This window comes from Carcharodon carcharias, chromosome 4, assembly GCF_017639515.1.
Source record: "Carcharodon carcharias isolate sCarCar2 chromosome 4, sCarCar2.pri, whole genome shotgun sequence".
In the NCBI taxonomy this organism is placed as follows: domain Eukaryota; kingdom Metazoa; phylum Chordata; class Chondrichthyes; order Lamniformes; family Lamnidae; genus Carcharodon; species Carcharodon carcharias.
The window spans coordinates 23,397,755-23,415,156 of NC_054470.1; the positions used below are offsets into that span (position 1 = coordinate 23,397,755).

Below are 17,402 nucleotides of genomic sequence, written 5' to 3' on the forward strand. Positions count from 1 at the left end.
GGCTCTTTTTCAGTTGACATGACAGGTTGAATGGCTGCTACCTTTGCCATAAGTTTCTTTGTTTTTATGATTCTAGGGCCCGTAGGATTTTCAAGGCTCCATCAAATACAAAAGCACGATAGCCATTGCATTGTAGGCGTTGTAGAGGTTACATATTGTGGTAACTAGAATCAGAACTGTTTGATAACACAAGAATTAAAATAATGTTTCACCAGGTCATTGTCACCTGGGATTCCCATTCCATGAAGTTAATTTTCTTTGCTATGATTAAGGCTATCAGGCTGTCATTGACTTACATTTATTATTTGTACTCTAAGTTTATCAAAGTAGACCAAATGTGCAGGCTCTGCTTTGTTAATTTCAATTCCAGTTTCTGTGGGTCCATAAAGAGGGTACTATTCCTACATTTATCATCTCAAAAAGGCATTGAAGCAACTTTGCATGTAGAAAAAGAAATTTAGTTTGCTTTTCATCTGTTAGTATTTCCATTCACTTAAATGAATGATGAAAGCATGTTTTCTGCTAGTATTCATCCACAGTCTCTGTACTTAAGGTTTCTAAGTAAAATGTGGCTTCTCTAGAGAAAAATTGGATCAATTAATCAAATAAATTAAACTCTTCATTGTTTAGGATCCTGTGATACTGAATGTAATAATGGCTGCGATGGACCTGGGCCTCAACAATGCATTGATTGTTTGCATTACTTCCTCAAGTTTAAAAACAATACGAGGTAGGTCAATTTGCTAGAAACCAAGGGGGTGTGGGGAGAATATTCCTAGCCAAGGCGAGGCGGGTTTTGGTGTGTGCGGGGAGTTTAGTCCCCTAAAAGTGACGTCATTTCGGGAAGCCAACATCATCCCACCCTTTCCTGACTTTCACCTGGGTAGGTTTGAAGGTGAGCAGAAAACTCCCATGCAGCTGTCAGATAAAGTACTTAAATATTATAATAAGTAATTAGGTTTTGTTTCAACCAATGGTTCTGCATTTAACTGGCAATGGATCTATTTCCCAAGCTGTGTGGAACTTGCTAGAGTCACTGAGGTGAGTGCACAGTTGGGAGTATTTCTTCAGTGAAACTGGCAGGCGGGGAAGCCTTCGATCAGTGAAAGCAAAGATCTGCAGCCATGGCCAGCTGAGAGGCTGCAGCTCGTGGCACTCCTTTGCGGATAGTGTTTTCAGCTTTTAACAAATGATTTCCAACTTCATGGAAGTCACTTCACCTGTTTTGCATGTCACTTGTACTTCAGCTGTACTCCCTCAATGCTAGCCTCCACCACAACATGGGAGCAGTTTATGCAGCTCTACCTTACACCCCTGATGACACCCAGCTCCAAGGCCGCAAAACCTTCAACACAGGCTCTATAGGCAGAGGATCAGCGCTCCCAACACGTGAGCACCAGTGCCTCAGGAAGCTCAGGTTTTCATAGCCTTGTGATCCCAGCTGATGTTATTACTGGACAAGTCAGATCCCAGAATGAAACCTAGCTTGATAGACCTTTTTTTTTCTTTTTTCACACAGTGGGAGGGTACTTACTGAAACAGATTCACAAGAGTCTGCTGTTGATTTTTTTTAACAAGATAAAATATTTATTAAACAAGAAAAATTAACTTAAAAAAATTACACTAGACAACAAATATGCTGGAAAGATTTTTACACAGAAACCAAGGAAAAAATGATTCAAATTCACATAAATAAATTCACACAAATAAAGGAATAGTCCTTTATCCCAGCAATACCCTTACAGACCCAACACTCCAATGAAGAGGTACCACTGTTTCCTCAATGGCTCAGTGGCAAAGAGGCTTCTTTTCCAGTAGACTTCTGAACATTCACGAGAAGTCCTTCCACAATTGGTGTGTCTCTTGAGATATCCAGAAAACCCACGCTAAATTCACGATTACTTTAACTTTAGAGCAGTATGAGTTCCTTAACAGTCTGGCATAATTTCCAGCTAGAGATAGTCTTAGACCTTCATTCTGTCTTCACTCTGTGGTATACCCATAACAACTGAACTAAAAACAGCTTTTCTTGTCTCCCCCTGTACCTAACAGTTTTTCTACTTTGTGCTTTTTTGTTTTAGCTTCCCTAAACTACTAACCCCCTGGTAACCCACCTCTTCACTTTGAGTTGCGAAACCTCCTTAAAAATGCACGTATACTTACAGGCCACTATTCTTGCTGGCTCCATCTCACAAAAGCTCTAAATTGAAACCAAGCCCAGGTTCCACCTTTCTTAGCACGCAAATAAGGAATATAAATTAAACTTAAAGCTAAATATTGTTCCTAACACCCAGAAATACAAACATAACTTATTTAAAACTACCTCTCGTTCCTAACAATAGCAGGGTGTTGCTGACATCTGCTACCTTCTGGAACAAGACCTTCTTTCCAGTGGGCTAGGTGGCCACCTATAGCCAACGGCTGTCACAGTGCCAATCGCTGGAAGGACACCGCTCTCCCCCTCCCCCAGCAAAACCCCCAGTCTGTGTCCCGGCCTGAAGTTGTGTGCTGTCCTCTGGAAAGAGAGAAATTGAGTGTTAGCAATGGTTTGTGTGGGTAGCAGGAAAAGACTAAATGTGTGGAAGGTGCCTGTGAGGAATGGATGCAAGAGGATAGCAAGATGAGGGGGAATGTGTGTTTGCTATCCAGATGCGAATGTGACGAGGTGACTGGAGAGAAAGAAATGAACGAAGCTGCAAGATGTGTTGTGCTGAGGATTGCTGTGCAGGAGAATGCTGGGAAAGTCAAAATGTGGGGCTTAGCACCTGAAGGTGCCCTACCACTCACCTCTCCCATCCTCCTGAGATCCTGGCACATCCTGATGCACTGTCTCCAGGTGTGAGGGACCACATTTCTGCTGCTGACTCCCTCAGCCACTTCCATTCAAGTCTGCTTAGTTGGAAAAGTTGCTCTCTTCTTTCCTTCTTTGGAAAAGAGCATCTCAATGCACATCTCAATGCAGTTCCCACAGCGGGATCTCCAGGTAAGAGCGAGAGGCTCTGGGAGCAGGTCTCCTCTCCATTCCTGTGGTTGCTGCAGCCTCTCAAGTCCGTGTTCTATTGGCCCATCCTAACCCATGTTGGGAGGTTCCTTTGTCCCTTCCTTTGCCAGACTTGATGCATCATTCCACCCAGCCTCCCTGGTTGATAGGGAACCTGAAAGCAGGATGCTAATGCCATGGCTCAGTTAAAGAGCTTGGCCTTTGAAGCCTGCTGAAGACTTCAATGGGTTGCCAACCTGCTAATCATCTGGATGTTTCAGCAGGGAGGTGAGAAAATTCCCCCCCCCCCCCTCCCATATGTTAATAAACAATTAAACCCTTTTTTAAAAAATTAAAAGATTAAAGATAACCTAAATTGACCGTAATTAGATATTACTGCAGCCATCAAACTTGGAAATGTCACAACCTTCAAAATTCATCTGCTATTACAAGATGGTGTGCAAAGTATTTTTTTTGCCAGTTTTGAGAATGTCGTTTTTAATGTGGCAGATTTTCTTTTGCTAAGCCAGTGTGTTGATGCTTCTGAACTTGATCCCATCTCATTGTAGATAACCATATAGACTCAAGTAATAGTTGATCTCATGTAAAAGTTGACCCACGACTTTCCGAGGACATTGTGCTCTAGCTCAGCTCACTGCTCCACTCTGTGTTCACAGTAACACAGCAGAGACCAGGATATGAAGCAGAAATTTTCTCATCTTTCTGCGTCAGTGCTAGGTCAGACTGCAGTTTTCCCAATGAGATATCGGAGAACTTCAGCAAAATTGAAATTCCTCATTAAAATGACAGCAATAAAATTGGAACAAACAGCAGAGTGAGTGTGCAAAAGTGTATCTGAGCCACGAGCGCATTAAACATTCCCAAAAATGGAACTAAGCTCACTGAGCTGTCGTGAGCAGTCCTATGGCCCCCCAAAAAAGAAAATGGATCACTAAAAACTCACCCTTTCATGCCAGAATCCATTTATTTGTGAACTGTGAGCATCTGAAACTGAGGGACTGAAAGCCTAGCACTGTGTGCTGGCTGTGTGAGCTGCAAACATGGGTGCTTGAAAGTAAGCCCCTCAAAAACATTACCCATGTAAAAGTTAACCCTTTAACTTTTAACATTAAAAGGGGTCCCAAAAATTCAACTTTTACATGCATACATACTGTAGTGCTTTGCAAGTTGATATGCTTGTACTGCAATCTATTGAAGATTGTGTCAAACTAAAATTATATACCCCAAAACGCATGCCAACTATTTCTGGGTGTGATCCTCACATTTAATTAACATCACAAATCTTCCAAATTAAGTAAAAAATGCATTTATTATATGGGTGAAGTTCCATTTTAAAGGCAGCCACTTTCAATAAAGCTAAAACATATCTTAGCCTCCAGATTTACAATTCCAGAAGAATTGGGCAGAATTTTTGAGCCTGCTGGCAGTGGGCACGATAAGTGGCATGCACAGAAAATATGGTGCGACATACTTTATGACAGCATGAAGGCAGGTCACGATCGTCCACTCAGACTGCCATTGGTGGGCCGGGTTTCCCGCCATTGGTTGGCAGGGAGCTAACTGTAATACATTAGCATATAATTAAAAGGCCATCCTGCCAGGCTCTTGGAACCCTGCCATATCGCCCGTCCACATCGGTGGGAAAACACACCCACGTGTTTCCCAACAGCACGCAGCCAACGTGCGCTTGGCGGCCTTCAGTTTGGGGGAATTGAGGTGAGTGAGCAGCAGCGTTCTCCACAGCTCGCCCGTTGTTTACAGGCTTCAGGGGCAACTGAAGCCTGGCCCCGGAGGAGACTGCTGAGGCGGAGTGGGGTGGGGTGGGGAGGTGTCCGAGTTCAAGTGCTGGCCAGCCTCAGAGTCCACTGCTTGAGGGGGGAGTGTCCAGGGTCAAGTGCTGGCCAGCCTTGGAAGTGACTGCTGAGGTTGGGGGGTGTCCGGGAACCAGCCTCGGAGGCGACCGTTGTTGGTGGGGTGTTGGGGGTGGGTCAGGTGCTGCCCTGGCGCTGCATCCTGCACACAGGCAATTAAGGTGTGGGCAGGGTAAGTGAGGGAAGTGGCCACGTATTAGGGACACCTGTTTAAACTGACCATGCCTCTGCAACTCAGACAGGTAAGGCGCAGCCACAGTGATATTATTGGGATCAGGCTGCTAGCCTACCCACCCATGCAAGCAATGCGGAGGCACCAAAGGGCCACCAAGCGCTCCATACCTTACACCCCCAACCCCCCAAACCCCCCGGCACAGACTTCGAGCCCCCCACCACGTTATTGGACCACAGAGCGGTTGGACTGCACACATTGTACAATCTCCTCGCCAACTTTGGCCATGTAGCAGTCACTGTTGGAGGTGCTCACAGCCCCTTGCAATCTCAGCATCCTGGTTTGAACCAGTGTCCCCCATGTCACAGGCTGACAGGGCAGCCATGCAGTACACTCATCCCTGGCCATCCGAGGGGTAACCAGCACTCTCCGGGAAGCGTTAAGGGACAGTCACACAGGGCCAGGAAAGTTGCTAAGTGCAGCCATGATAACCACGTCTCTCTTTTATGCTGCAGAAGGACCACATCAGGATCCAACCTAGCTGTATGCCTGATGGCCTACAGAGACCATAGAAAACGGAGGAGAGAGTGACTGGGGCTCCTGGCTGCGCAAAGGCAGGAGCAGAAACCTCATGAAAAAGGGGCAGCAGGGGCTCCCGCGCACGCTGCCCAGGAGTGACAGCGAGCCATGGCTGGTCAGCGCCTAGCGACACCCAGGGTCTATAGACACCGCCTGCCATTCCTGCGGATGACTGAAAGCCAGTGTCGCTGACGACTGTGCGTGTCTAGGGACCTGGTGGCTCGCATCTGCCACTTACTGCAGGACTTGGCACCAAGGGGACATGGAGGGCACCCACTGCCAGTGACTGTGAAAGTGATCGCAGCACTCAATTTCTATGCCAGTGACTCCTTTCAGGGCTTCACAGGTGACCTATGTGGGATTTCACCATCCGCCAGCCACAAATGCATCCATGAGGTCTCGGGTGCCATCTTCTTCATGGCACACAACTTTGTACATTTCGCCCAGGACTGGGACAGACAGGATACAAGGGCCATTGGATTCGCCCTGATCTCGGGATTCCCACAGCTGCAGGGTGCGATTGACTGCACTCATGTAGCACTCAGGTCTCCATCGCTACACTCAGTGGACTTCATCAATCGCAATGGCTTCCATTCACTGAACGTGCAACTGGTGTTCGACCACCAGAAACACATCCTGCAAGTGTGTGCACAGTTTCCAGGGATTGTGCACAACGCCTACATCCTGAGTCTCTCGCAGATCCCTGCAGTCTTCCAGGGTCCACAGAGGCTGCAGGGTTGGCTCCTTGGGGACAAGGGGCCGTGACTGATGATACCCGTGAGATGACTTCAAACTGCAGCAGAGCGATGCTATAATGAGGCTCATGCAACAGCTCGCAGTTTGGTGGAGCAGACCATCAGGATGCTGAAGATGCGGTTCTTGTGGAGCCCTGCAATACAGTCCATAGAGGGCACCATCACTCATTTACAACCTGGTGCTGCAATGGGGTGAGGAGCTGGCTGAAGAGATGGAGGAGCTGGAGGTCTCCTTGGATGTGGAGGATGCCGATAGGGGTGAGGGGGCCCTTGGTGATGACGGGGATGAGGCTCTTGCACTGGCTAGATGAGTCAGGTGCGCTTGGGAGGTCCTCATAGCTGCCAGATTTGTGGAGGATGATGACAACATGCAATGAGGTGTCCCATTGATCCTCACATCACAGTTGTGAACGTTTGACTACTGCCTGGCTTACGGCAGTGCCAATACCCTCTAGAATGCTTCTGTCATGAAGATGCAGTGGAGGTCCTAATAGTCGCACGATCGCAGGAGATGCTGACAACATGCAGTGAGGACACTCCATAGATCTTCACATTGCCTCTGAGAATGTCTGACTCCTATCTGGCCGAGGGCAGCTCGCTTGCGCTCCATGATCAGGGCCACCTCAGAGACACAGCCATGAAATTTTAGATGAATCTGATGCTGTGTCACCTTCAGCACCTCAGCCCTTCAGGAGCTGGCGCACAGCATCACTGGTCACAGATGCTGGTGTGATGGGGGCTAACCCCACATTAAAGATGCTGAGAGCACACAGAGAGAATGAGAGAACTCTGTGGCACATGCCAACTACATTCTGGCAGCAATGACCAGCACCATTGAGGTGCAGGCATCAGTAATGTTTCCAAGGAGTGGGAGGCTGGACCATCACTGTGGTCTGAAGGCTGCACAAAGCACAGGGAAGAGGCCCTGGACTGAGACCACCTACCTTTTGTCTTGTGCAGAAAGGTTTCACATTTGAGTGACAAGAACACTGCTCATCAGAATAAGGAACCACAGGCAGGGAGACATTCATAGGAGTTTCTTGACAATAGTGAACAGTAAGTACAAGTGATCAACACCTGTGGCCAGGCTGTGCAACTACTTTTACCCAACTTGCTTGGCCTAAATAGCCAAGTGGTTATGGTACTGGGCTTGCAACCCCAAGATCAAGAGTTCAAATCTCACAATGGCAAACTATGAAACAATGTAACTTCATCTGAAACAGATGGAAATGGGTTTGTACTCGAAAGAGTTACTTTTACCTAACTTTCCTAACCCCACCACCACTATGTCTTGGTGCTCCCCAGACAGCCACAGCAGAGTTGGAGGCAGCCTGCTGATTATGACACCCAGACTGTGATGACTTTGGTGGGCATCCTCTGGAGGCCTGAGACTTGGTGTGTGTCTCTGCGCTGGTGGAGGGTGTGGGTGACTGGTCTGCAGGGAGGGTGCCTTCAGATTCCTCTTCAGAGGTTTCTTCGGGGCATGATTAGAATCCCTGGGTCATGGACTCTGTTGGCTATTTGGTAGATGTGCCTGCGAAAGCAAGGGATATAATTAGCGCATGGCAGTGGCCTATGAAAGAGGACACATCACTCATGGCATGGTTGTCTGATGGATGTTGTACTGCTGGACCCTCACTTGGTAGAGCAGTGCCGACCTCACCGTCAGCACAGGACCGGACCCGGTCATCGCCGGCCAGCTAGATGGCTCTGTTTTCGAATTCTGTCAGAAGTTTGATCTCCGGCATCCCTCCACCTATCTGCGACCTTTCCTACCTGTTGTGTGGCAGTTTGGCCTGCATGGATCGAGCTGGGGAGAATGTATCAGGACGCCTGCTGAGTCAGATAATAAGCATGTCAGGCCTGTGTAGGTGGTGAGTGGTCCCATGGATGGGATGAGGACAATGACGGTGTGTGTGAAAGAGTGAATGGTGATGTCGCTTGCACCGGCAGTGAGTGAGGGCCCTGTGGATGTGTGATGGGTTTGTGAGTTGTGAGTGATGAAAAGAGTGACTTACCCTGGTGGAACTGAAGAGATCATTTATCTTTTTGTGGCACTGAGTGGCTGTCTTCCTCTGCAGGGTGTTTGCGCTAACCACCGCTGTCACCATCTCCCAAGCCGGGTTGGTGACCTTGCTGCCCATCCTGCGGCTAGAGCTGGGGTCGAGCACATCCTGGCGAGCCTCCATGGCATCCAGCAGTCGCTCGAGGGACTCACTGTTAAAGCGGGGGTGGGCGGTGGGGGGTTGGGGGGGGGGGGGGGGGGGGGGGGGGGGCGGGGTGGTGGGGGGGGTGCGCTGCAGTCTTTTTTCCTTTGCTGGCCATGTTTCCCAGGCAGCGGTGGTGAGCTGGTGACAACGAGTGCTTTGCTGGCACCCGCCTTTTAAAGATGGTGGCCGGCACGATACAACAGCAGGATGATGGCTTGCTGGCGAATGAGAGCCCACTCGCCGTGGTAGTGGCATGTTTCATGGGAATGAGTCAATAACGAGTTGGGCTCAGGCCGATACAGCGTGAAAACTCACCATTTTCATCGGCGGTTAAGACCCCATTTTACACACCCACTACTACACTTAGTGCAGTTCTGAGAAAATTCTGCCCGCTATCTTTTAAAATTAGAAATTTTACATGACATTGATCCAATCTGCAGTGCTCATTTGATTTGACTAGTCTGGGCATACACACAGCTGTGTACTTGCATCATAAAGTAAGCAGAGCTGCATTAATGATGACTTTGTTCAAAGATCTTATAGCTAGGTAAACAACTGTATTTGGGTTGCATATCTATATTTTAATGGGGTCTTCAGAAGAGCCTATCTGAGACTGCAACTTCAATATAAATTTTGTATGTACCAGACCATTTTTCAAATCAGCAAAGAAAATGTTTGCCTATTTGATGGGTGCATTCGACTCAGTTTGTATAAGAACATTTGAGCTACTGAAACTCAACATCCTGTGTTAAATCCAAAGAATTCCTGCTATTAGCCAGCAATAAAATGCAGCGTGCACTTCCCAGAGAAGCTCCATTGTAGACAGTCATAATTGGGGATTGTAATGAGCAGCTGCCTTTTGCCTCCTAAAATGGATTTATTGCAACCCATATTAACCAATGGGGAAAGTCCTGTCTTTGACCTTTAAAACCCCAAGTAAAGAATATACAACGTTTTATGTTCTCGATAATCACTGCTTTCAGTTTTCTGGATCTTATTACACTTAGCTTTTAGGACTACCTTATTTTGTTATTCCAAATATAGTAAATTCTCTAAATGGTTTGATGGTTTACCAGGCACAGGTGTTCCATTATATTCGGAGTGGTTTAATGCCTTTGATTCACCAGCTACAAATCTAGGATACTTAAGTTTCTCTTTAAAGTACACATGCTTTGAAACTTTCCAATTCAGTTGAATGCAGTTTCATTAGGATCATTAATAATGGAAGAAAAATTCTATATCTTATTCAGAAGAAATTTAATGAAATAAATAAAATGAACTCTGAATATCACCTAGGGAAGTAAGACCAGAGGATGTAAATTTAAATCAGTGAGACAAGGCAAAATTTTCTAATTCTCCCCACCATGGGTTCTCCCATGACGGGACCGGTGAGCCACTGAATTCTCCGTTGGCCGGTCCAGAAGATCCCGCCGGCCTGAGGGGTTGGAAAATTCCGGCCATAGAGGTTGAAAGTATGGATACAATTTCTTTATTGGAGAAAAATTATTTTAAAATAATCCAGTTGGATTATGTTGACATATTTTAGAGTTGAGTGCTTAAATGCAGCATTGAACTTAATAGCACAGTAACAGTCCACTTTGGTCTGTGGTGCGTCACTTCCTTCCTTTGGGTTTGAACACTGAGTAGCATCAATTAGGAACTTTTGCCACTGTTCCTCTCTTATGGAAAAGGTAACTGATTCCAAGCTAATCTTGGTCATTTGCTATGAATGCAGAACCTGTGTTCCTGAATGTCCAAGAGGATTCTTTGATGATGAGAAGAAACGCTGTAAAAAATGCTGGTCAATCTGTGAGACTTGTGTAGGAAGCCGTAGTGACCAGTGCACTTCCTGTAAAAATGGCTATCACTTGAATGAAGAGACAAATGTCTGTATACCTAACTGCTCAGACAGTTTCTACCTCGATAAAGGTAAGATTTTGTTTTTTTTTTTCAAAAGAAAACTAAGTGAGCAATAATTGTATTAGATGATTGACTGGTGATTGCTACAGATTCTTAAATTTGATCAATACCTCCTATGTTGATTCCCACTATTATTGCTTGAACAAACTGATATAGCTACTCTTGTGGTGTCGGTTCAGCATCACTGATTTTGAACTGTGGGTGTTTTCTCCTTTAGAGCTACTAAACATGGAGTGAATTGTCATATCATACATCCATTCCTAGACAAATCTGATAAACTTGTAAACGGATCGGGGCAATAACAGCTCCAAGGGATAACCTTTGTTTATTTAATAAGACCAGAAACAGAAGGGAGAAAACTTAAACAATGGATGGTCCATCTCTTGACAGGGATAGGAGATCTCCAGTTATTTCAATATGGGATTTAAATTATCCATGTAGTTTCGAGATCAAAGTAACTAAAAACAACTTATAAACCCCGGGTTTCTAGATGGACCCAATAAGTCTAGTGAGAGCGTCTTTATTTTCATTAGAGATATAAATTATTCATGGAGGTCCCAGAATCAAAGGGTTGTTTTGAAATTAAAACATAATTATTTTAATATTTTTTCTGTTTAGAGCATCTGGGATAAACTGCAGGGAACTATGCTTTTGTGTGGGGTTTATCTGTGTATTTTTCACACAGAAGCAGGCAGTGAGTCAACTTGGGAGGCTGTTAGAAAGCTGTCCACAGAGCTAGCTTGGAAGCCTGAGAGAAGGCAATTGTGTATCTGCCATCAGCCAGAACAAGGAGCATAGAGGCCTTTAGGTATCAGGGTTTCCCTGATCTGGAGTCACTAAGCAGGAATTGTGAGCTGGGGCCATGTTCAGAATAAAAAGTTTCAGGAGAAGTGAAACAACCTCAAAATTCTAGAAAGCGTAGGGGAACTCGGGCAGAATTAAACACAGAAAGGGAAGTGGTCTGTTAAGATTTTCAAGTATAAAAATAAAAGGTTTATCAAATATAGTGTTAGTACTTTGTTTAATTCTTGTACAAGTTATTGTTTAAGATGTGAAATCTTGTGGTATAATTTCTTTCAGTTAAAACTGAGAGTTTGAATTTCTTTTTAAAAGCAAATGGCCTCTCTCGAAATCTTAATGCTAGTGTTGAACTAAACCATATAAATCAGGAAGGAACTAGGTTCAAATTCTGGCCTGGTAAAGTTAGCTGGTTTTGGTTGTGTAATCACCCGTCCCAGTCAGCTGATCATTAAATAGTATCCGTGTAGACATAGGGCCAAGTTTCCTATGCTAGAAAAGACTTAGTTCCCAAGTGCAAAGCGGAGTCAGCGGTGTTGCAGGTGAGTGATGTTAGGTCATCTCCCCCTTTCCTCAATGCATTGCCTGTGTGCTTTCAGGGATTTCCCAGGCAGGAGCAGAATGCTGGCACTTAGAATAGTTAGAAGCTTTGTAATATGAAAGTGAAGTAGGTGTGATGCCACCAAACCACCCAATTCATTTTCCTAGGCCCAAATGTAAGAGTGCTCACAAGTCATTTTGGTCTTACTGCTTGTACCTGGCTAGAAATAACCTGGGTCGTTATGGAACAGTTGCTGTCTAGTACCCAGATGGGGAATGGAGCGTAAAATCAGCTCCATGAACTGTTAGCACAATAAAGATTCTGAAACTTTCTGGCAACTACTGCTTCTCTATATTGCAAGATAGGAATTCTTTTTTGCCCCTAAACAGATAAATTTATTTAGCCTGTGCAACTTCTCAATACGCTTATTGCATAGATGACAAATTAATCAAAAGAGTAACAGACAAGTGGTGATGTCTGTCCTCAGGTACAATGTCATATTATCTTACCAAGCTATGAATAATTTCTACTCTAGTGTTTTACTAGTTTCTCTTCTCCATTCCACCACTACAGGTCAAATTTCAGTTTATCTTATGTATTTTTATCTCTTTCTAGATGAAAATATGTGTAGACGATGTAGTGAAAACTGCAGGAAATGTAGTGCATTCCACCATTGTACAGATTGCAGACCAGGTTGGAGGTAAGAACAATGTTATTTTTTCATTGGAGGCAGGAGATAGCAAATCGTCGAGTCGATAGATAAGCCATAAAAGTCTCCAAACTGTACAAATGTATTTCTGCTTAGAGTTCCAAAGTCCTGGTCCTGTTTTCAGAATTTGATAGCAGTTTAGCTTAATTCTTGCTGATAGGTCACAAATCTTTAGATTTATAAACATTCTTGTCTATTTTTGTACGTACACTCAAATTTTTCATGTCAGAGATTCATTCAGAGATATGGTGTAATTTAGGAAATTCACATTGCAGTATTCCTTATTTTAAAAATTATTTGCAATATTGATGGCTTCCTTGGTAAATTTGTGGTGCAATATGCCCAGTTTTAATCCTAAATGTTTGTTGAGTTAGGTGATCTAACAAGGCAATGGTAAGGATGATACAATTGGCCTCAACATCTTGAACTAAGGAAAGGAAAGAAATAGCTGGGATTCTTGCACCTGATTGCTAACCCATTGACTCCCATGCTGATAAGTTTCACACATGTGGATATCAAGGAAGATGGAATCTAGGTTATCTATGATGGCCTTCTCCCTCCCTATTCAAATAGGTTTCACATTATTTGGATTTAAATATAACCACTTAGCTAAGATAGTCAAGTTGCTGACACGTCAAATTTTGCCCTTTCAGGACAGGAAGGCTGACATTCCACCATATTGTTTCACCTTAAACTATTGTATCTCTAACTATAGAAATTTACAGCACAATACAGAAGCAGGCCATTTAGTGCATCATGTTTGTGGGGACTTTTGTCACAGAAGTCCTCCATTAATCCCATTGTCCTCATCTCTCTTCAAAGCCCTGTATTTTACTCTGTCTCAAATGTTAGTTTGCTCTTCTCTTGAAGTATGTAATGGTCTCCAACTCAACTACTTCCTGTGGCAGAGCATCTCTCTCTAACAGTTCTGAGCAAAGAAATCACCAAATCTCTTCTCTCTCTCTCGAACTATTTTAAACTTGTTGATCCCAAAAAGAGTTGAGATGATCATTAAAACAAATCTTTTACAGGAAACTTTCCACCAAAGCTCAGATGTTTTGTGTGTCATCGGATCATAATTTTCAATGACTACTTTTCCCCATTTCTGCCAGGTTGCAAGGACCAAAGTGTGTCTTCAGTTGTGAAGCTGGAACTTACTTTAATTCACTGAGCAGGGATTGTGAGAGTTGTCACATATCCTGCGCAACTTGTGCAGGTAATATTGCTATTTAAGCCTTAGCATTTCATTTTTTGTTATTGAGAAAAATTGGATTGTGGGGTTGGGTTGTGGGGGGAGGTTGGAAGAAAATGGTTGGTTTAACCAACTATTTTCTTCCGTTAATGTGTGTCTTATTTCAGTGATCTAATTTGGACTATTTATTTGGTGTTGGTGTCCAAGTGCTTATGCCATCTTAATTTCTTAAGTGTTATTATTAGATCAGATGAATATCTTTTAATTTGGCAGAAAATGCATGAGCATAACATTGTGTTAGTGTCCCAGGCATGAGACATATTTTTTATGCTGCTGTTCTAGCTTGTTTCTCCTGGACAGGATCTAACCTGGAAGTCACTGCTGTATTCACTAGTCAGCCAAGGTGCCTCCATTCTATTCTTTGGTCTTCTCTTTTCCGTCCCCATGGTCTCCAGCTGATGATCCTCTCCTTCCTCATTCCCCATTCTCCCCCAGGATACTCAATAACTGAGCCACTCTGCTTTGTCCTTGTGCTGTCAAGATTAAGACTCTCCCCAGCCAAAACATTATCTAGGTGTAGTATTGACATCCTAGACTTTCTCATGGAGGTAGCCTGTTTGGCTAACTAATCTACCTCACTATCTGCTGGACTTCTTTAGGGTGGTACGGCACTTTCTTCCAAGTGTAATTTTAACCTGTTAGTATACTCATCTTGTACCTTCTCCAGTTTTGAGCACTAGATTTGTGTTTCAAATTCCTCTTTGTCAGTTCTCTCCTTTCACCTTTCCAAGCACGTTGATGCAGGCCACAGAATTCTCACAGAAAAAGGAATCGGTCAGGGGGTGGAAAATATAGCACTATGGAACCATTCCAATTTCCCATTCAGCCAGTTTACCGCCTGTTTTCCATAATTTGTTTAGAAAGCAATATAATGTTGCATCCTGGCAGTTTGTCTCTTTAGTGCATGAACGCTTTATTACATCATCCAAATTGAGTTGTTTTGATGTCATCTTTGGCTCAGCACTGATTCTTATTCAATATGTAGATGGAGTCCAGGCTGCACATAAATATACTTAGTTGAATCTTTCTGGTGTGTTACCAGACTGTGGTGCAAAGATAACTTCAGCATTTTGTGGATGAATTTTAAAACAGAATGGAAGTCACAAACTGAGATACTGAATAAATAAACCTCTGAAACATTTCAACTTAGACTCCGTTCTCATTTCTCATGGAGGCAAAAATAGTTTAGAATCTCTGCTAATCTCACGTCAGAGAGCTCTGAGCAAAAAGCTTTCTATTAGCGGGTGAAAACAGTTATTGATCTCAGTGACAGTCTGTTTTCTGAAAAAAATACTCTCTCTCCCCCACCCCCCTACCCAACCCTTGCTTGTAGTGCTGCTGAAGTATTTATAGCATGGTGATGATTTAGAGGCATTTTTCCCCCCAGAAATGTCAGCAAATAAAAGTTTGTAAAGTGAATATCTTGGTTGTACTTTGAAGTGCAAGAGTTTGGAAATCCCCTGAGTAGGGATTGTGGAGTGAAAAATGGCTTGAAAATGGCACAAGTTACATTCAACATTCATGCTCATTTTGAAGGGAAGATACCCTTTAAATATCATATAAATAGACAAAGATAGACTCAAATTGCAGTCAAATCCTCATGTACCAAATCTGATTAAATCAATAGTTAGGAAATAGAGATAGCTTTAATTAAGTTGTATGTGTATTTGGAGGTGTTAGAAATAAGCTATATCTTTAAGCTGAAGTTTAATTTGTATTTCTGCATTTGTGGGTTAAAAGAATGAAACCTGAGTTTAGTTTCACTTTAAAAGATGCCTGCATTTGAATGAGTTTTATGATCCTTGAAGTGGAGAGCTGTGTTATCAAGGGGAGTTAGCAGTTTAGGGAAGTTAAATCAAAATAGAAAAATCTGTGCTGTTGCCTACCAACAGGGGCCCAAAGGGGGAGGCTACACACTCTTTCTTATACACACACACACACACACACACACACACACACACACACACACACACACGCACAAACTGAAAGCAGTTTAAGTTCGGTTGGAAGCGGATGTCAGGAGAGGCTGGACACAGCAGAGGAAACTGCAGAGGAAGCAGCTTTCCCCAAAGAACAGAAGAAAGAAGGCCCCAAGGAAACCTTCTAGTCAAAGGGAACAAACAGGGATCTGGAAAAGGTCCTGTTAAGTGGAAGTTAAGTGAGGAGCAGAGAAAGTCTCCAAGCTTAAAGTGAGAAGTTACAGGATGCAGATTTAAAGTAATATACGCTTGCGAGAAGCCAAAAGATCCAAGGAGACAGCTGAAGATCTAACTGTTTACCAAGGGCATATGAAGCAGTGGTATCCTGTTACCACAGCTGAGTATTTAAGAGAGAGTGCATAGAAGGAAGCTTGAATGCATGTGGCGATCCAGGGGAGGGGCATCAGAAGGAGAGTTCCAAATCCTGGTGGTGGACCTTTGTGGAAGGTGCCTGAGAGAAAGCATCATTTGGGAGAAGATTCCAAAGCGGGTTCTTCGAGGATGGAGATTGGAAACCCCGTGTAAAAGGCGGAATTCAGTGAGACCAGTTGGTGCACGGTGTGACAAGTGCCTGGCGGAGCTGAGGACAAATCCATAGCATCTGTTTAGGGCAGCATCTGTCACTTGGTTTCAGAGTGTGGTGTGCCTACTGGTTCACATGGACTGTGTACTTACCGTGAACACTAGAGTTTAACATAACTTTTGTAACTCGTGTTATCCTTACAAATCTGTATATATCTGTAAAAGGTATAGTTGTCGGTGAAGAAGTAATGTATTATAGTTCATCTTGTTTAATAAATGTTTTACTCTTTTGTTAAAAGTCCATCAGTTGAATCCTGTGACTGTTCAGTAGCCACTCTCCACGTTTCTAAACAAAAAATCAAAGTTAGGATCTTATCAAGCCAGGTTCAGCCCTGGGATTTGGCTTGCCCAGTAGTAACATTAGCTGGGATCATAACACAATCATTCACATGTTTTACATAGATATTTAATAATATGTCCCCAGTGATTACATGGAAAAATGCTACATAATTCAAATCTTGAATCAAATCTCTGAAATAAAGGGTTGGACACAAGAATTTTCTGGGGAATGTTGTCACCAAATGAGTGACTTTTTAGTAAGGCGGGTCTTCTGATTTTGAATCTTGAGGATCTACTATAACTGTTTCTGTCCTGTGTTGCAGGTCCAGGCCAAGAGTCCTGTACACAGTGTGCTGCAGGTTACTACCTGGAGGATTGGAGATGTGTGTTGAGCTGCAGCCTTGGCTACTACATAGATCAGCCATCCGAACATGGAGAAAAGACATGCAGGAGGCAAGTTGTGATTTTAAAAAAATGTTAATGATGTCGCAGTATTTTTTGCAATTTTCCACATGTTATCAAACTTTGGTCACCCATGCTAATTTCCATCTTCCTAACTTCGTTTCCTGCCTATTTGTGAGGCAGTGCATTGGGCTGTTACCAAAATGCACAGTGGAGTATGCAATCCAGTTTTCCAAATTATATTTTTGAGAATAGCTAACTATGAACTTTTTTTCTTTCACTTATTGAAGGCCAACAATATTAGATGCCTGAGGATTTAGCCCAGTGACTTCACCTGTCGACTTAATTTCGA

General features: G+C 43.7%; 1 protein-coding gene across 3 annotated transcripts in view; it reads left to right on the plus strand.

The window, feature by feature from the left end:
- pcsk5b (proprotein convertase subtilisin/kexin type 5b) overlaps positions 1-17,402 on the plus strand; it is a 458,035-nt gene that overhangs the window by 226,267 nt on the left and 214,366 nt on the right. For all 3 annotated transcript variants that reach the window (XM_041185989.1, XM_041185987.1, XM_041185988.1), the window contains exons 15-19: positions 631-730; positions 10,324-10,517; positions 12,463-12,547; positions 13,669-13,772; positions 16,972-17,101. In XM_041185989.1, the coding sequence (XP_041041923.1) occupies positions 631-730; positions 10,324-10,517; positions 12,463-12,547; positions 13,669-13,772; positions 16,972-17,101 (613 nt within the window). The remainder of the gene's footprint in view (positions 1-630; positions 731-10,323; positions 10,518-12,462; positions 12,548-13,668; positions 13,773-16,971; positions 17,102-17,402) is intronic.